A 17,681-nucleotide genomic window follows, 5' to 3' on the forward strand; every position below is an offset into this window, starting at 1 on the left:
CATGCATCCCATACGTAGTTAAGAGCGGTAGAGTTGATATTTAATGATTTATATTCCTGTATATGATTCTTAATACCAAGGATGAATTTAGGGTCAGTAAGTAGATATCTGGGAAATGTGAATTGCCGGGTAGTTTGTTTGGAGTCCAGAATTTTAAATTCAAACAGTATCGGATTGTGATCAGAGGTGACTTTAGGGCAGATCTCTATTTCACAATTTTTTAGAATGTTAGCTGTTGTCCATACCATGTCGATTCTAGAAAGAGTTTGATGTGGGGATGAGTAAAATGTAAAGCCGGGAATGGTAGGGTGTTTAGTGCGCCAAGCATCTTTCAAATTGTGCACCCTGGCTAATTCCTCTATAGCAGATCTCACTTTAGCCATTCTATTTCTAATTCCTTTACTTGTAGAATCTATAGCATAGTTCATGACGCAGTTAAAATCCCCCATTATTAGCAATTCTCCTTCCCAATCGAGTAGCTCAATAGTCAATTTTTCATACAGTTTGGGAATATCAACATTTGGTCCGTAGATAATACAAAATACATAGCGTTTTTGGTTAAATTGTAGTTGAGCAATTGCCCACCTGCCTTTATCATCGCCAACAGTTTTAGTAGCATTCATTTTTAGCCATTTTTGTTTCAAAATAGCAACTCCTCGGATTGGTGCGCCCATCGTAGAGCAAACAACAAGATCATAGCCCATTTGTGATAGTAGTTTGCGGTCATGATATCTAATATGCGTTTCTGTAATAAATGCCATATGTGGTTTGTATAAATTCATTTCTTCTTGTACCAATTTTCTTTTACATTTATTATTAAGACCGGCAACGTTCCAAACCAAACATCTAAGAAAAGACATAGCTTATGTTAGTATTGTTCAATCTCCTTCGAAAAATAGATTCAATAGTATTGTTGCAACTTTTTGTGCATTTTCCCCCTTTTCCCCCTTGCAATAATTTCCCCCCCCCTTTTTTAGCCCCTTCCCACCCAAAGAGCTCAAATCCACCCAAACATCCCCCGTCTGAAAGGCCCCCAGGGGAGAGCACCCCTCTATCCCTTGCTGCCACTGGTGGGGCAGCAAAGTGAAGTTGTGAGCATGGAGTCTGCTCCTTTTCAGCAGTGCTCAAAGGTGCATATCAATCAAAAAATAGAAAAAAAGAAAAGGGAAAGCGAGAAGGAGAAAAAGAAGAAAAGAGGAGAAAAGAAACCCTAAAGAGATGCTAGAATGATTGTATTCCAGTCCAGATGCATCGCCATTAATTATTAGGTTTCAAGTAAACGCGCGGCGAGTTTATATCTTGTAGATTCTAAATGATTCTAGTTAAATATTTTTCACATTTTTAAACTTTCTCTCTCGTGAGTTTTTCTAAATGCTTTGTCGCTTCCTCTGGGTTTGTGAAAATTGATGACTGGCCATTCCTGATGACTTTAAGGCGAGCTGGTTCCTGTAAGTACACAGTGCAGCCAATGGCTTTAAAAGAGTCTATTAGTTTGCGAAGTTCCCAGCGCCGGTCCATTGTGCCCTTACACAGATCAGAGCGTACAAAAAAAGTAATGTTGTCTACAGTGACTGGATTATTGACTTTAGCTTTGAGGACAACCGCTTGTCTTAATAAGAAGTTCCCAAAGTAAATCAGAAAAGGTCGAGGAAATTTGTTATTTTGATTCCTTTAGAAGGAGGGTAGTCTATGTACCCGTGGGAGTTGGGAATCCCAGTCCCAGTCAGAAAGGTCACAGAAAGCTTTTTGAAAAAGTTTCACAACAAAAGATAGAGGGTCTCCTCCTTCGACGCCCTCAGGGACCCCAAAAAGTCTTAAATTGTGTCTGCCTGCCCTGTTCTCCAAATCTTCGACCTTGGTTTCTAGTTGAGAGATGCGGGCTGAATGAGTTCTCGTAGTTTCCTCTGATCGTGAGGTACCTTCTTCGACTTCCACCACTCGTTGCTTCAAGTCCTCCATCTCTAGTGTGACCCCACCAAGTTTCTGACACACTTCGCTCATAAAGGCCTGTATTTTTGTATTGTCCTCTCTCAGTTGTAGGTGTTGTTGGTGGCTTTCTTGCCTCTGTGCCATAAGAGTATGCATAATTAGACCCATAGAAATATTATCAGGTTGGTTATGAGTCTCTTCCCCTAGCTCAGATGTTGAACTTTGTGTTTGGTTCGTTCTTTGGCTGGGTTCTAGTACTGGAGTCAAGGCACTGGTGACCGGGGAAATCTTGCTAGGATTTGAGGTCATTGTCCCAGTCGTATTTTCAGTAGAAACAACATTTGAAACCTCCAGTGGGTGGATGTCGGTTTCAGTCGGTATTGACCTTATGCTAGCGTCTATAAGAGCGGTAGGTAAATCAACAAGCTCTCCTACATCCAGCTCCTTAGTCGAGTTATCAGATAGAGTTAATCTCGAAGTAGTTGGAGCAGTAAGTTGTACAGAAGTTGTAATTTCGTTGTTGATTAAGCTATTTCCAGTTATTAAAGTTAGTGGGATTGTTACATCCGGTTTAAGTTTTGTGTTTTCCATATTCTCTGGTCTAGGGACTACAATTTTGTCATGTACATGTAAGTCGTCAAAACTTGCTCCAGATAGCCTCAGGGCCATGCCCTTCACTCCACCCTTAGCTTCGATCCACTTCCTCAATGGGCTATCATCTACAATGGCCTTACGCCCTTTTTTATTGGAGACCGTGTCTTTGGTCAATAATTTGCGAGTCGTGGGTTTTAGCTTTTAGTTTTGTTCTTCTTGTGGTTGAAGCTTGTCCAGCATTATTTCTATTGGGAGGTGTTTCCTTGTCTTGCTCGCCCTCTTCAGAGATTTCTTCGTATTCATATTCGTACTTGAAACTTTCTTCCGCCGTGTCATTTTCGTCGATTAATAGCTTATCGTTCTTTCCAGTAGGATTGTCAGCCACCGATTTCTCAAATATAATTTTACTCGTGGTTGTCTCAGTCTCTCGTGTGAGCGGTGAATCGCAAGTTAATTGGCTCATTTCAACCTTGTTTCCCAGATTTAGGCTTGGCATCTGAGGATTGGCAGTATTAGCAATATTAGGAGTGCCTCCATCAACGGAGTCAGCAGTATCAGTGTCGAGAGAAGTAATTATTTCGTCTCTCTATAACAATTACCCCATCAGCTACCGAAATAGAGTCTTTGTTGATGTGAGTGTTTAGTTTATCGGTTTTGTCAACGTTCTCGTTTTGATGAGGGGTTTTCTCTTTATCCTTCACTGTAGTGCCAGCTGGGCTAGTGTCTGAATTGTGGGTATTTTTAGCTATATTACAGGTAGCATTAGTTTTTTTGATACCTATCTCAGCCAGATCTTTTGGAGAGGAGAAATTCTGTGGAATCTGTGGGTTTATATACCCCGTTTGAGAAATCATCGATTCAGTGGCCTTATTAGTGTTGTCATTCGGTATCGTCACATAAAGTGTTTGCTTTCCTCTCTCGGCTTCTGCCGAGCTCTTTTCGCCTATTAGGACAGGGGTCGGAGCTCCCGCCTTAAGTCCCCTTAGTTTTGGCAGCGGATCCCCCCGCAGGCATACCTGGTTCGTCTTGTTTCGCTGTTTTTACCGTCCTGCCGGTTCTGGTGGAGCGGGTCGCCTGTCGTGAAGTCATCAGCGCGGCAGCGGCAGCAGCGAAGTAGCCTGAATCTGTTGGCAGCGTGCGAGGAGACACCGTCTGATCTTCGGCGAGTGTAGACAGCTGTGCGAGGGTTAATCCGAGGCCCGCCCTGTAGCACGCCAGACCGAGCACTCGGAGGGGGCCGGAGTCCCGAAGCCTCCAAACCGGCACCACCCCTCTGCACAAACGGTGGATGAACTGTAGCATCCGGGCTAAACCACAGCTCCGACCACGGTGGCCACAATGTAGCAGGTAAGCGCTATACGGAAGATGCGCTGACAGCTTAATATCACTCCGGTATGTTTTGACACGCTGCTCGTGTTCACAGGCATTTAGAGTATTGCAAAAGTCTCTGTAAAAGCTCTCCTGGCTCTTTTCTTCAAAATTCTCCCCAAAGTACGATATGGAGCGACTCCATGCAAGCTCCTTCACTCGGCGGCTTCAACCCGCCATCTTGACTCCGCCCCGGAAAGGTCAAGCAAACTGTATTTATTTTGGTTAAAACTTCTGTAATTGCTAAAATTTGAATCATAGCAAAATCATAGCAAAACTAAACTTTAGGAATATCTTGTACTAATGTTTAACTTTTGTATTTAGCAATGTTAAGGTGGTAAACTTTGCCTCCCTACAAGTCAATTACATGTGAAAAGTGTATATTGTAGGTGGAGCTGTATATTAGAATTCCAGAGATCCATCACTTTTGCTATTAATACCAGAGTGCCACTTTTGAAATCAGTATAATCTCAAATCTTAGAAATTATTCATTTTAAACCTGCCTTGGTTTTACTTCTATATAAAAAAAATAAAATACAAAGATCAGAAACTACATTTGGAAATTGTGAAAAAATAAGGATGGATGGGATCAGGAAGAAAGAATACCACAAGGAAAACAAGGAGCACAAGAATTTTACCCTTAAGGAAATAAAAGGACTGCAGTACAAAACAACCATACAAACTATAACAAGGCAAAAAAGGAAATGAAGGGAAGATAAAATGAAGTGTATAGGGACTCCATTTAAGGAGAAAAACAAAGGTAGTAAAGTTGAAAAAACAAGGTAAAACTTTGTATTTACCAGTGAAGAATACTTGGATACACTGAGAGGAGGGAAACTGTCTCTGAGGTCTTACCGTTTAGGTGCGTGTTGGCCTGCACAAACATCTTCCGCTCTTCCTTTCGCAGCAGCACTGTCTGCCTGAGTGTTAAGAAGTTGTCTGGTCCATCGTCTGGGACAGTACAGTATCTGTCAAACATTGCCCGACCGCCCTCCACGTCAGCTGTGGACTTGAACACCTACAGGGCACAAGGATAAAGGTAAAGAAGGTAGCATTATCCGTTTGAGGCATGTGTGCTGTAGCTACACAAGCTTTGCATAGACTATATAGCAGTATTCTCCCAAAGCGGTGGCTAACCAGTAGATGTTGCAGCTATTTGAAAAAGTATCTTTAGCACTGCTTGCCCTACATTGGCTTGTTGACCTGCTAACACATCCACATAGTAGTGTTTGGTAAATGTGTGTGATGTGGACTATGTTGCTGCTTTACAAATGTCAGCTATAGAGATGTTACCTAAAAAGACCATAGACGCTCCTATTTTATGAGTGGAATGTGCTTTAGGAGGTATAGATAAAGTTCTTTTAGCATTAGCATAGCAGGTTTGAATACATTTAACAACCCATCTAGCAATACCAGACTTGGAAATCGGATTGCCTTTGTGAGGTGTAGCAAATGCAACAAACAGTTGTTTTGTTTCAGGAAAATCCTTTGTTCCTTCAGTATAATACAATAACGCTCTTCGGACATCAAGAGTATGAAGAGCTCTTTCTACTACAGAATCAGGTTGAGGAAAGAACACATAACTCAACTGATTAGTTGATATAAAAAACAGAGACAACTTTGGGAAGGAATTTTGAGTTGGTGCAAATAACTACTCTGTGTTTATGAAGCTGAAAGAAGGGCTCTTCTAAGGTTAATGCTTGTAGCTCACCAACTCTCCTCAATGAAGTGATCGCAATGAGGAAGGCAACTTTCCATGAAAGAAACTGTAGCGGACAGTTATGTAATGGCTCAAAAGTTGGACCCATGAGGAGTGTAAGCACAATGCTTAGAATCCAAACTGGTGCAGGAGGTACCCTGGGTGGTATTACTCTTTTAAGGCCCTCCATAAAGGATTTAATTACTGGAACGTTGAACAAAGATAGATGTTGCCTGTTTTGCAAATATGCAGCTACTGCAGCAAGATGCAATTGAATGGAAGTGCAGGCTAGACCAGCATGCTGTAAATGTAGAAGATAAACAATATGTTGAATCAAGGCATCTAGTGGATAAATATTGTTGTTGGTTCAGTATATAACAAATCTTTTCCATTTTGCTGCATAACATGCTCAGGTTGTAGGCTTTCTTGCTTCCTTAAGAATAGTCAAACTCCGGTGGCAAACTGCGATAACCAAACTCGATGACTTCAGGAGCCAAATCACTAGATTGAGCTCCTTGGGGGTTGGGTGTCTGACTTCTCCATGGTACTATGTGAGAAGGTTGGAATGGAGATGCAGCTTTTGCTGTGGAACTAGTGATAGTTCCAAAAGTGTTATGAACGATGGTTGACAGGCCCAAGTGGGAGCCACTAGAATCAGTGTGAGGGATATTTGCCTGAGCTTCCGAACCAGAAATGGAATTACAGGGAGAGGCGGAAAAGCATCGGCAAATATCCCTGACCAATTCATCTATAGGGCATTGCCTTTGGATAGAGGGTGTGGGAATCTGGAGGCAAAGTTTGGGCATTTTGAGTTGTCCACTGTGGCGAACAGATCTATTTGTGGTAATCCTCGTTCTTTAAAGTATGGAAGGAGAACTTTGGGGATGAAGTTCCCACTTGTGTATTTGTTACTGCCTTCTGTTGAGGAGGTCGGCAATCTAGGTGTTCACTCCTGGGAGGTGCTCTGCCAGACGATGAATCTGTGTTGAATTGCCCAAAGCCAAATGGTCTGAGAGAGGCGTGACAGTTGCAGAGAATGTTTGTCCCCCTATTTTTATACATAGTACATAGCTGTCATATTGTCCGTGCGGACTAGGACAACTTTTCCTATGAGGTGAGACTGAAAAGGTTTCAGTGCTAGATACACAGCTAGAAGCTCTAGATAGTTAATGTGAAGAGTTTTGTACTTGCTGCCCCGTAGACCTTGAGTTGTCAAATTGTGAAGATGGGCACCCCAACCTGTGAGAGATGCGTCTGCTGTGAACACAATCTGTGGAACAGGGTCTATGAAGGGCCGCCCTTTGGATAAGTTTTGTGTGTTCCACCACTGCAGGGAGCGATGGGTGCTGCTGTCTATCAACACTAGATTTGTTAATTGACCCAGAGTCTGATTCCACTGACGTGCTAAACACTCTTGGAGAGGATGCATAAGTAATCTTGCATGAAGCACTATTGCAACGCATGATGCCATCATTCCAAACAGTTGCATGAAAGTTCTGATTGCTAAGTATTGATGGGTCTTTAACTGTAGTAGCACAGTTTGAATATTTCAAATTCTGGCTGCATTGGGAGAGGCTAGAGATGTGCAGGTGTTTAGAGTCGCTCCCAGATAGGACTGCGTTTGTGAAGGCTGAAGATGAGACTTCTGTGCATTGACCGTGAAACCCAATTGGTGGAGTTGGTCTAATGTAGTCTGAGTGTTTTGTAAACACTTTTGGTGTGGGTTGGCTCTGATGAGCCAGTCGTCTAGGTATGGGAAGACATGAATCTGTTGTCTTCGGAGATGTGCTGCCACTACTGCTAGTCATTTTGTGAACACTGGGGGCAGTGGTTATTCCGAATTGATAATGTTTTTCTGCTATCACAAATCTGAGATATTTGTGATGTGCTGGGTGAACAGCAATGTGAAAGTATGCGTCATTTAAGACGAGCGTGGACATAAAATCCCTTTGTTGTAGCAGCGGAAACACCTGTAGAAGCGGGACCATGTGGAAATGTTCTGACTGTATGTACAGATTTAACGTCGTTAGATCCAAAATTGGTCTTAAGGAGCTATCCTTTTTGGGGATCAGAAAGTACAGAGAGTACACCCCTGAACCTTGGTACTGTGACGGAACTGGTTCTACAACTCTTTTTGTTAAGAGCTTGTACCTCTGGTTTGAGGAGCTGTAGGTGCTCTGACAAGTTTGCGAAAGTAAGGTAGAATATTGGGAGGAATGCTGGTGAGCTCTAGGCAATAACCATGTCAGATAATGTCTAACATCCATTTGTCTGATGTTCTGGATTGCCAAATGGGGAGAAAGTGCTGATGTCTTCCCCCGGCAGGTGTTAAATGATCAGGGGGGAGGGGGGCGGTATGCAAGTCACTGTTTATTGGGGGAAGTTGAGTTCGCGTTGGCGTGCTCTTACTCCTACCTTTAAATTGCTTCCTCTCTGTACCCTCCTCTATAGAAGCATCTAGAGGAAGAGGGTTGCGTGTTGGACTTATATGAGGAAGTGTTAGGGTCTGAGGATGTATCTGTTGACCCTCCCCTATAAAATGAGCGGCGAAAGAAGCCTCTACTTGAAGTTTGAAGCGCTCCCATGGAGTTCGCCACATCTGTCTTTTTCCAGCTGTTCTTAAGTCTCATCCACTTGAGGTCCGAAAAGCTGTTGCTTGTCCAAGGTGGTATTTAAAATGGAATGCTAGACTTCCAGTTTAAACCCTGAAATCCTAAGCCACACATGTTGACGTAAGAGAATGCTCGCTGCAGTGTTAGTAGAATCCAGAGCACATCTAATAGAAGAATTAGATCCAAGTTTTCCTTCTTGGGCCATCGCATGTGCCTTTTTCTTGAGCTCTTCTGGGAGGTATTGAAGTAAGCCTTCCATTGCGTCCTAGTGTGCCCTGCCTTACCTAGCTAGTAGGCCATGAGTGTTGGCAATGCCAGTGGTTAGCGGCTTGAGCAGCCACCCTTATCAGATGCATCAATTAATTTAGACTCTTTATCTGGGGGAGGTGCATTCTCAGAGGTCTGTGAGTTCGCTCCCTTACAAGCGTTCAAAACTACCAGTGAGTCGATAGGGAGCTGTCCTTTAATAAAAACAGGACCAGTGGGTGATGGTTTGTATTTCTCATAGACCATGGGTGTTAAAATACGGGCACAAAAAGGGTTCTTAAAAATCTCCTCTGCAGGTCTCATCATGCCTTTTAACATAGGGAGACTCTGACTAGTTCTATGTGAAGACCCTAGTGTCTCAAATAAGAGGTCTTCATCCAAAACCTCTTGGTGCAGTGTACCTCCATGATATGCTGCTGCCCTGGAAATCAGCATAGATAAGAGACATTATCATCTGTGGTGATGGCTTCACAGGGTATAGATCTGGATCATTATCCATGGGTGGATCAATAGTATAATCATCCCATGGATCTGTTGGCAGAGGGACATTGCCATCATCATCATCTCCTAAATCAGGCTGCGTATGAGGAGATCCCTTTGGTGTTATGTGTAGCAGATCTGAGTCTGGCAGTTGTGGTAAAGGTGAAGATGGTGGAGGTGATAGCAAAGTAGTATGGACATTAGTTGTAGCAATGTCCTTTTTAAGAGGAATCTTACATCCAGTGTCCTCTGAACTGACTTTCCGTTTGAAAGGAGTTTTAGCTTAAATGTGTCCAGCATCTGGATTAATGTATAGCTTTTTCTGTTTTGGATGTAATATGTTCGGGGGGGGGGGTCTAGAAGATCTTCTTTTGATTTTGGTGCCAAACTGGACTTGACCTTTTTGCCCTTTGAAGCAGAAGGTTTCGGCTCCGAACCAGACTTGTCTTTCGGAGCAGAATGTTTCCGATACGAAGGCGATCTGTCTCGACCCAGAGACGGTAGGCTTGACCACTAAACATAAGACTTCGGTGGCACCTCTGCTATGGATGCATGGTTTCCGGATGGTAAGAACTCTAGAGCTACTCTGTGTAGATAATTAGAGGTTTTCTTGCAGTATGCCCAGAGTATCATGCATAAACAATGAATGTGATCCTTGCCTCCTACAGAGGCCAATGAGTAGGTTTGATGTTGTGGTGTCTGCAAAGGTTTAGGTTCAGTCTGGAAGCTTAGGTTTTGCAGCATTTAAAGGCGGTCCATGATATACCAAGTGTAGCTAACACTGCAAGCGTTTAGGTGTGCCAAGCAAACCTTTTTTCAAATTGGTTTATCTATTTGCTTAGTTAATTAAAACCACTGCATGCAGCTGAAGATAAAACCATTCCATACAGTATCAAAACTCAAACTTCATAAAAAGACATAAGGAAAATGTTACTTACCAGTATGCATCTGTTCTTGGCATGTAGAGCTGCAGAGTTGTACACTATGCATAAATCACTACCTAGTGTTGGGCCCGGATGTTTGCAGTTTGTTGTTGTCCTGAACAGTTCTTTGAAAGTCACGAGATAGGTGACTCCTCCATAGGACCACATTGCGCATGGGCATCGGCTCCATCCCCAGATTGTTTTTCGCCATTAGGGAAATGATGGAGCTTTGCAAGTGCAGGAAGGATGCCCATGTAATTTGTATCTAATTAAGATAATACTGGAACAGACAAGGGTATCCGAGGAGGCGGGTGGGCGTGTACAACTCTGCAGCGCTACATGCCAAGAACAGATGCATACTGGTAAGTAGCATTTTCCGTTCAAGGCATATGAGCTGCAGATTGTACACTATGCATAGATTATATAGCAGTACCCACTCTTAGCGGCGACCACCCCTATCTGTTGCAGAAGTTTGAAATAATGTTTTGAGAACAGCCTGGCACACATTAGCTTGTTGCTTTGTTTGCACATCTACACAATAGTGTTTTGTGAATGTGTGCGGTGTAGCCCATGGGGCTGCTCTGCAGATGTCATCTAGGGGAATGTTCCCTAAAAATGCCATTGAAGCCCCAATCTTTCTGGTAGAGTGGGCTTTAGGAGGAACAGATAGCGTACGTTTAGCATTTGACAATCCATCTAGCTATTCCAGATTTTGAAATGGGATTGCCCTTGTGTGGTGGTGAGAAAGACACAAAAAGTTGTTTTGTCTTAAGAAAGGGTTGTGTTCTTTCTATGTAGTATAGCAACGCTCTTTTGACATCTAAAGTGTGAAGAGCTCTTTCTGCTACTGACTGTGGTTGCGAGAAGAAAACGTGCAGTTCCACAGATTGATTGAGATGGAATGGAGAAATGACTTTAGGCAGGAATTTTGGATTGGTACGCAGAACAACCTTATTTTAATGCATTTGCAAAAAGGGTTCTTGAATGGTTCGCGCTTGTAGTTCACTAACTGCGCAGGGAAGTAATAGCTACTAAGAACGCAACCTTCCAGGTTAAAAATTGTAATTCACATTTGTGTAGGGGTTCGAAGGGAGGCCCCATTAGCCGTGTGAGAACGACGTTTAAATTCCATACAGGTGAAGGTGGTACTCTAGGAGGAATTATTCTTTTAAGGCCTTCCATAAAGACTTTAATGGCAGGCACTCTGAACAGAGATAGATGTTGTCTGTTTTGCAGATATGCTGCTATTGCAGCAAGATGTAGTCTAATAGACGTATAGGCTAAGTTACTTCTTTGGAGATGCAGTAAGTAACCTATTATGTGTTGAATAGCCACATCTAAGGGATTAATATTGTTGTTATGACAATATATTACAAATAGTTTCCACTTGGCTGCATAACATGCCCTAGTGGTAGGACGTCTAGCTTCTTTAATGACATTCATGCAGTCTGGAGGAAGGTTCAGATATCCAAATTCTAGGACTTCAGGAGTCAGATCGCAAGGTTGAGCTGAGCTGGGTTCGGGTGTCTGATCTCTCCACGGTTCTGTGTTAAGAGGTGTGGAGATAGGTGCCGTTTTTGGTGTGATACCACAGACAGTTGTAGCAGTGTGGTGTACCACGGTTGTCTGGCCCACGTTGGAGCAACTAGGATGAGGGTCAGAGAATGCTGCTGCAGTTAGTGTACTACTAGTGGCATGAGTGGTAGAGGTGGAAAAGCGTACGCAAATCTGTTTGACCAATTCATCTACATCGCATTGCCTTTGGACAGTGGGTGTGGATATCTGGCGGCGAAGCTTGAGCATTTTGCGTTTTCGTGGGTGGCAAATAGGTCTATCTGAGGTTGTCCCCACATCTGAAAGAACTTGCATATGAAGTTCCCACTTGTGGGTCTGTTGTGTTTGACGGCTTAACAGATCCACTATAGTATTTTGTACTCCTGGGACATGTTGGGCTAGAAGGAATATGTTCTCAGGTATGGCCCACTTCCATATTTCCTGAGCTAGTTGAGAGAGTTGCAGGGAGTGTGTGCCTCCATGCTTCTGTATGTAATACATTGCTGTCATGTTGTCTGTGCAGACTAACACAGCTTTGTTTGCTACTTGCTTCTGGAAAGCTTTCAGTGCCAGGAATACTGCTAGTAACTCCAGATGATTGATGTGGAGTAATTTTTGTTGCGGTGTCCACCTGCCTTGTATGGTGTGTTGCAGTAGGCGGGCTCCCCAGTCGGACAGCGATGCGTGCGCAGTCAAGATTATCTGAGGAACTGGCTCTAGGAACGGTCGTCCCTTGGAAAGGATTTTGGTGTTCCACCACTCCAGAGAGCGATGAGTTTGACCGTCTACCAACACTAGGTCTGTTAAGTGACCGTGAGCCTGGTTCCATTGACGTGATAAGCACTCTTGTAGTGGACGCATTTGAAGTCTTGCATTGGGTACTATGAATATGCAAGAGGCCATCATCCCTATGAGTTGCATGAACACTCGTGCTGGGAGGGAGTGTTGTGGCTGAAACTTAGCTAGGAGAGTTTGCATGCTGGCTATCCTTGCTGGGGTGGGATAAGCTAGTGCTGTTGAGGTGTTTATTGTGGCACGTAGGTACTGTTGTACTTTGGATGGCTATAGATGAGACTTGGTGTGGTTTATTGTGAACTCCAAGTCGTCGAGCAGCTGGATGGTGGCATGAGTGTTTTGCGCATTGATTGTGTGAGCTGGCTTTATGAGCCAGTCGTCGAGGTACGGGAAGACATGGATGTGCTGTCTTCGTATATGCGCTACCACCACTGCCAAGAACTTGGTGAAGACCCTTGGTGCTGTTGTGACTCCGAATGGGAGTACTTTGAAATGGTAGTGCTGCCCATCTATTACAAACCTGAGATGCTTCCTGTGAGCTTTGTGAATGGGAATGTGGAAGTATGCGTCCTTGAGGTCTAGAGTCTAGAGTAGCCAGGAAGTCGTTTTGTGACAAGAGAGGAAGGACTTGCTGGAGTGTGACCATGTGAAAATGGTCTGACTGTATATATATGTTTAGCGGTCTGAGGTCTAAAATAGGCCTTAGAGAGCCGTCCTTCTTTGGGATTAGAAAATATAGAGAGTAAACCCCCTTGTTTAGCTGGTGCAGAGGAACTAGTTCTATTGCACCTTAATCTAGCAGAGATACTACTTCTTGCTTTAACAGTGACAGATGTTCTTGTGACATTTGACGCTGTTTGGGAGGTATGTTTTGTGGGGGGGGGGGGGGGGGGGGGTGTAGATGTTAATTCTAGACAGTAACCTGAGTGAATAATTTGCTGCACCCACCTGTCTGATGTGATGTTGATCCACGCAGGCAGGAATCGTTGGAGTCTTCCCCCCACAGGAGAGGAATGTTGGGGAGGAAGGGGAGGAAAGTCATTGGGTAGGGGTGGAGGCAGAGCGGGAGGTGTTGTTCTTGCCTCTGCCTTTGTTGTTGCTACCCCTGTAACCCCCTCTCTGGTAGCCCTTGGTGAATGTGGATTGGCCAGGGGTTTTGTAGGAAGAGGAGGGACTTTCTGAGGAGTAGCCTCTTGTGTTGTGTACGATGAGCGACGAAAAGAACGTCTGCGAGCTTGCTGCCGCAAGGCTCCCATAGTATTTGCAGTGTCTGTGTCTTTCATCATTTTTTCCAAAGACACGTCAACATTTGGGCCAAATAGGTGTGTTTCATAAAATGGCTGATTAAGTATGGAGTTTTGCACCTCAGGTAAAACCTGAAATACGTAGCCAGGCATGTCTACGTAGTAAGGTGCTGGTATTGATTGCCCTTGAGGCAGTATCTGCAGCGTCAAGGGCACAAGGGATGGAAGTATTCGTGATATTTTTACCTTCCTGTATAAGTTCATTAGCCTTGTTCTTGTATTTGTCTGGTAGGTGCTGCATTAGGGACTCTAGTTCGTCATAATGTGCCCTGTCGTATCTTGCCAGCAAGGCTTGGGTGTTGGCAATGCACCAGATGTTAGCTGCTTGTGCCACAGTTCTTTTGGCAGAGGCGTAAAGGAGTTTAGATTCTTTTTCTGGTGCTGAGGCTTCACCTGTTTGGGAATTAGCACGTTTACGTGCATTGGATACCACTAAAGAATCTAAATGTGCCTGCCCTTTAATATAAGCTGGGTCTGCAGGGGCAGCTTTATATTTTTTCTCAATGCGGGGATTGAGGACCCTAGCTCTAACGGGGTCTTTAAAAATTTCTGTTGCATGCTTGATGACGCCCTTAAGCATTGGTAAGATGGTTGTAGACCTTTGTGTGTTGTCAAAGTTGCCTAATCGGAAGTCTTCCTCCACTGCGTCAGTGTGTAAGTCCACCCCATGATATTGTGCAGCCCTCTGGACTAGCAGGTTAAAACCTATGGTGTCCTCTGGTGGGGAAGGTCTGGAAGGATAGGCATCATCCTGTGGGACATAAGCCACATCAGGGGTGTTGTAATCATCCCTTGGATTAGGTGACTGAGGGGGACTATTAGCCTGTGGTGGGCAATGTGCACCCCCACCTTCATAATCAGAATCTGTGTGTACGTCATTGTCTGGATTAGGAGATGGTGTAGGTGAATGCTGTGGTGGAGGAGGTGTATGAGTAGGAACAGTATGGGGAGGTGGAGCAGAAGGGACCCTTAATGGAGTGGTTGCAATGTCTCTTCTTTGCAGGGGGAGGAGGTGCTGGCGCCTCAAGTGGTCTCTTCTTGGAGCTGAGAGTCAATTGTCCCTTTTTGGGATCCTTTACAAGAGGTTTTTGTTGTGGATCCGGTGTAAAAAGCTCTTGTGAGCCAGGTAGATCCTTTGGCGTCTACATTTTCGGCTCCGTAGGTTTTTTAGGCACCGAGTCGGCAGTTGACTTAGGAGTGTGCCCTTTCGAAGTGTCTTTTGCGGGAACTTGTTTGTTCTGTTCCGAGGGTTTTTTCAGCTCCGATGCGTGTGAATCTGGAGCTTTGGCTGATTTTTTGCTCGGCTCCGAGTGCGGTTTCGGTGTCGATGAACCGCTGCCAGTCTGTGGCGTCGTGTGCTTGGGTGTCGAAGCAACGGTCGACGTGGAAGAGGAAGTAGGCTTTTTCTTTGATGTCGGTACTGGGTCGGCACCGGAAGTAGGCTGGCTCGAGCCCGAGCCGCCTGATGGCTTTGTGGTCTTCTTTGCAGGGCCCGAAGGCGGGGCGTTAAAAGCAGTGTCTCGTGTGCACCCGAACCGGAAGGTGAGGGTGTGACTGAAGCCTTTTTGGATGGTGTTGAGGAAGAGGTGGGGTTGACTGTCTTACTTACGACCCGTTGAGCTGGAGAGACCTTCTCGACGTCGGAGTCCTCGGCATCTGATGATCCGATACTCTCTTCGGCGTGCTGGTGTTCTGGCACGTCGACGCTTCGTCGAAGATGTCGTCGGGAATCAAATCTGACAGGCGAACCATAGTTCTTCGAGCTCGTCGGTCCTGGGTCGTCTTCTTGGAGCGGAATGAGGCACACGCCGAACAGTCTTTGGCCTCGTGCTCCGGCGAAAGAAACAGGTTGCACACCTCATGTAGGTTAGTGTGGGGAAACTTCGACTCACATTGAGGACACTTCTTGAATGGGGTCCTTTCCATGAGCCAGAAAGTGAGGCCTAGGTAGGCCCGAAGGCCTTCGTCGATGACCGGAATCGAAGACTTCGAAGTTGGTAGAGATTTGCATTGTAGATCGCGATCGAGACAATACTGTCGAACTGGGTGAGGATTGCGCGCTGAAGGAAATTTGGTTCCAAACCGGAGCGCAGGAAACACATCCGAGCCCGATGGCGGAAAAAAACAATCTGGGGATGGACTGATGCCCATGCGCAATGTGGTCCTAAGGAGGAGTCACCTATCTCGTGACTTCCAAAGTACTTTTCAGGACAACAACAAACTGCAAACATCCGGGCCCAACACTAGGTGGCGATCTATGCATAGTGTACAATCTGCAGCTCATATGTCTCGAACAACATGTTCTCGGTTAATACCAGCTATTGACGTTCTTGTGTGAAAAATGTCAATCTAACTGATTCGGACCCTCCCCATGAAACACAAAGGAAATAAAATTTTATAAATCCCGGAGAGGCTCTTTGTACTATTATTTTGTCCCTTTATTTAATTTTGAAAGTGCATATGGCTGTTACAAACTGCTCCACTTATTCAGGTAATAAAGTGCATACTGCTTAAGCAAGACTGCTCCTAAAATACTAACTAGCCTTAAACTTTCTCTGGCCCGGTACCCCTGATGTTTTTTCAAGAAACTATTCTGAAAGACGTGGTCTCTGGCAAGCTGGGGGGCTTAGGCTGCCACTTAGCCGGTAATTTCTACTTGTCTGTGGGTGCTAATTTTCCAGGTGCAGACAGATGGACTTTATTTGCAAAGTGCGTATGGCTTGTGCAGAAATTCCCTTATATCAAATAAAGAAGTGCATTCTGTTTGTGCAAACTGCTCCTAAAAGGGCTTTCCAGCCGTAATCTTAGTCTAGACAGATACCCCTAAGCTTAGACATTTGTAAAGGGCTTGTGGCTAGTGCAAAGAATGCATCCCTTATTTCAAGTAATTAAGTGCATACAGCTTGTTCAAAAATGCTCCTAAAAGGGCTTTGAAGCCTTAAAATAGGTCTGGCCCTGTACCCCTAAGCTTGTTCATGATCGGTTTTCAGAATTTTCATCCTAGGCAAGCCAGGGGAATTAAAGTGACTCTTAGCCAGGTATTTACGCTTGCCTGCAGGTACAAATTTGCAGGTTTAAGAAGGTTGGCTCTAGCAATGTTTTCCTCTGGGCCATAATCTCCGGACACACAAAGAAGAATATATACTAATGCCTCTCGTTTGGATCCGCTTAGGTGACATCTTAAGTCTTCTGGTGGACTCTTCCAGGTTGGAATAAAGTCTTTAGTGTCTACAAACCAAAATCTGTTTAACAAGAACTGCTGTTTTAAGGCAGGGGAAAAATGGGCTGACATGTACTCCTGGGGTCTCAAGCTTTTATACGAGTTGATTACTGTCCAAGCATGACTTCTCTTTGCAAAGTGTTTTTTGTTGATTAAAATAGACAGACGTCAGAGTGCTCCGGTGTTTGAGTGAGGTGCTGGCCTGGGAGTTGCAGAGGGACCCCAAACTGGCTCTCCTTCATGTTCTGGCTGGTGTTGGGGGCAATAGATACAAGCGTCATTTACTACTTTTGGGTCTGACTTTGGCCAAGAGGGACATAGCGAGATCCTGGAAGGCACCTCGTGCTCCCACCTTCACAGCTTGGCAGAATGGGATGGATTATTGTATGGGTCTGGAGCAGCCTGTCTATGTCGCACGGGGGTGCCCCCTCAAGCACTATAAAATTAGGAAGAGGTGGGCAGACTATCGGGGCCTGGACTTGGACCCACCAGTGGAGGAGGAGGCCCTACAGTATGTCTGATGGCCTTACGGCCTTTGTACTGGCGAACAATATGCAGCGTTTGGCACGACACAGACGGAGTAGGCAGCAGCACGTATGGGAGGGGGGGGGGGGAGTTGAGGGTGGGCGGACAGGGGCGGAGGGGTTTCTTGTACAATGGGACATTTCCTTGTTTACATTCTTCTCCTGATTTATCGCCTACTAGCAGCCCGCCCCAGCGTTGCCTGGGGCAGAAAGGGGCTGGGGGCAGTACACTCGCTCCCGCCCCGACCCCCTCCCGCACCGACTCCCTCCCGCCCAGACTCACTCGCGCCCCCCTCCTGCCCAGACTCACTCGCGCCCCCCTCCCGCTCAGACTCACTCGCGCCCCCCTCCCGCCCAGACTCACTCGCGCCGCCCTCCCGCCCGCCCAGACTCACTCGCGCCCCCCTGGTAT

At 45.1% G+C, this 17,681-nt stretch overlaps 1 protein-coding gene across 3 annotated transcripts in view; it reads right to left on the reverse strand.

The window, feature by feature from the left end:
• The window catches only part of DPP3 (dipeptidyl peptidase 3), a 559,762-nt gene that overhangs the window by 34,465 nt on the left and 507,616 nt on the right, over positions 1–17,681 (reverse strand). For all 3 annotated transcript variants that reach the window (XM_086938513.1, XM_086938514.1, XM_086938515.1), the window contains exon 17: positions 4,747–4,909. In XM_086938513.1, coding sequence (XP_086794639.1) covers positions 4,747–4,909 — 163 coding nt within the window. The remainder of the gene's footprint in view (positions 1–4,746; positions 4,910–17,681) is intronic.

This window comes from Lissotriton vulgaris, chromosome 9, assembly GCF_964263255.1.
Source record: "Lissotriton vulgaris chromosome 9, aLisVul1.2, whole genome shotgun sequence".
In the NCBI taxonomy this organism is placed as follows: Eukaryota; Metazoa; Chordata; class Amphibia; order Caudata; family Salamandridae; genus Lissotriton; species Lissotriton vulgaris.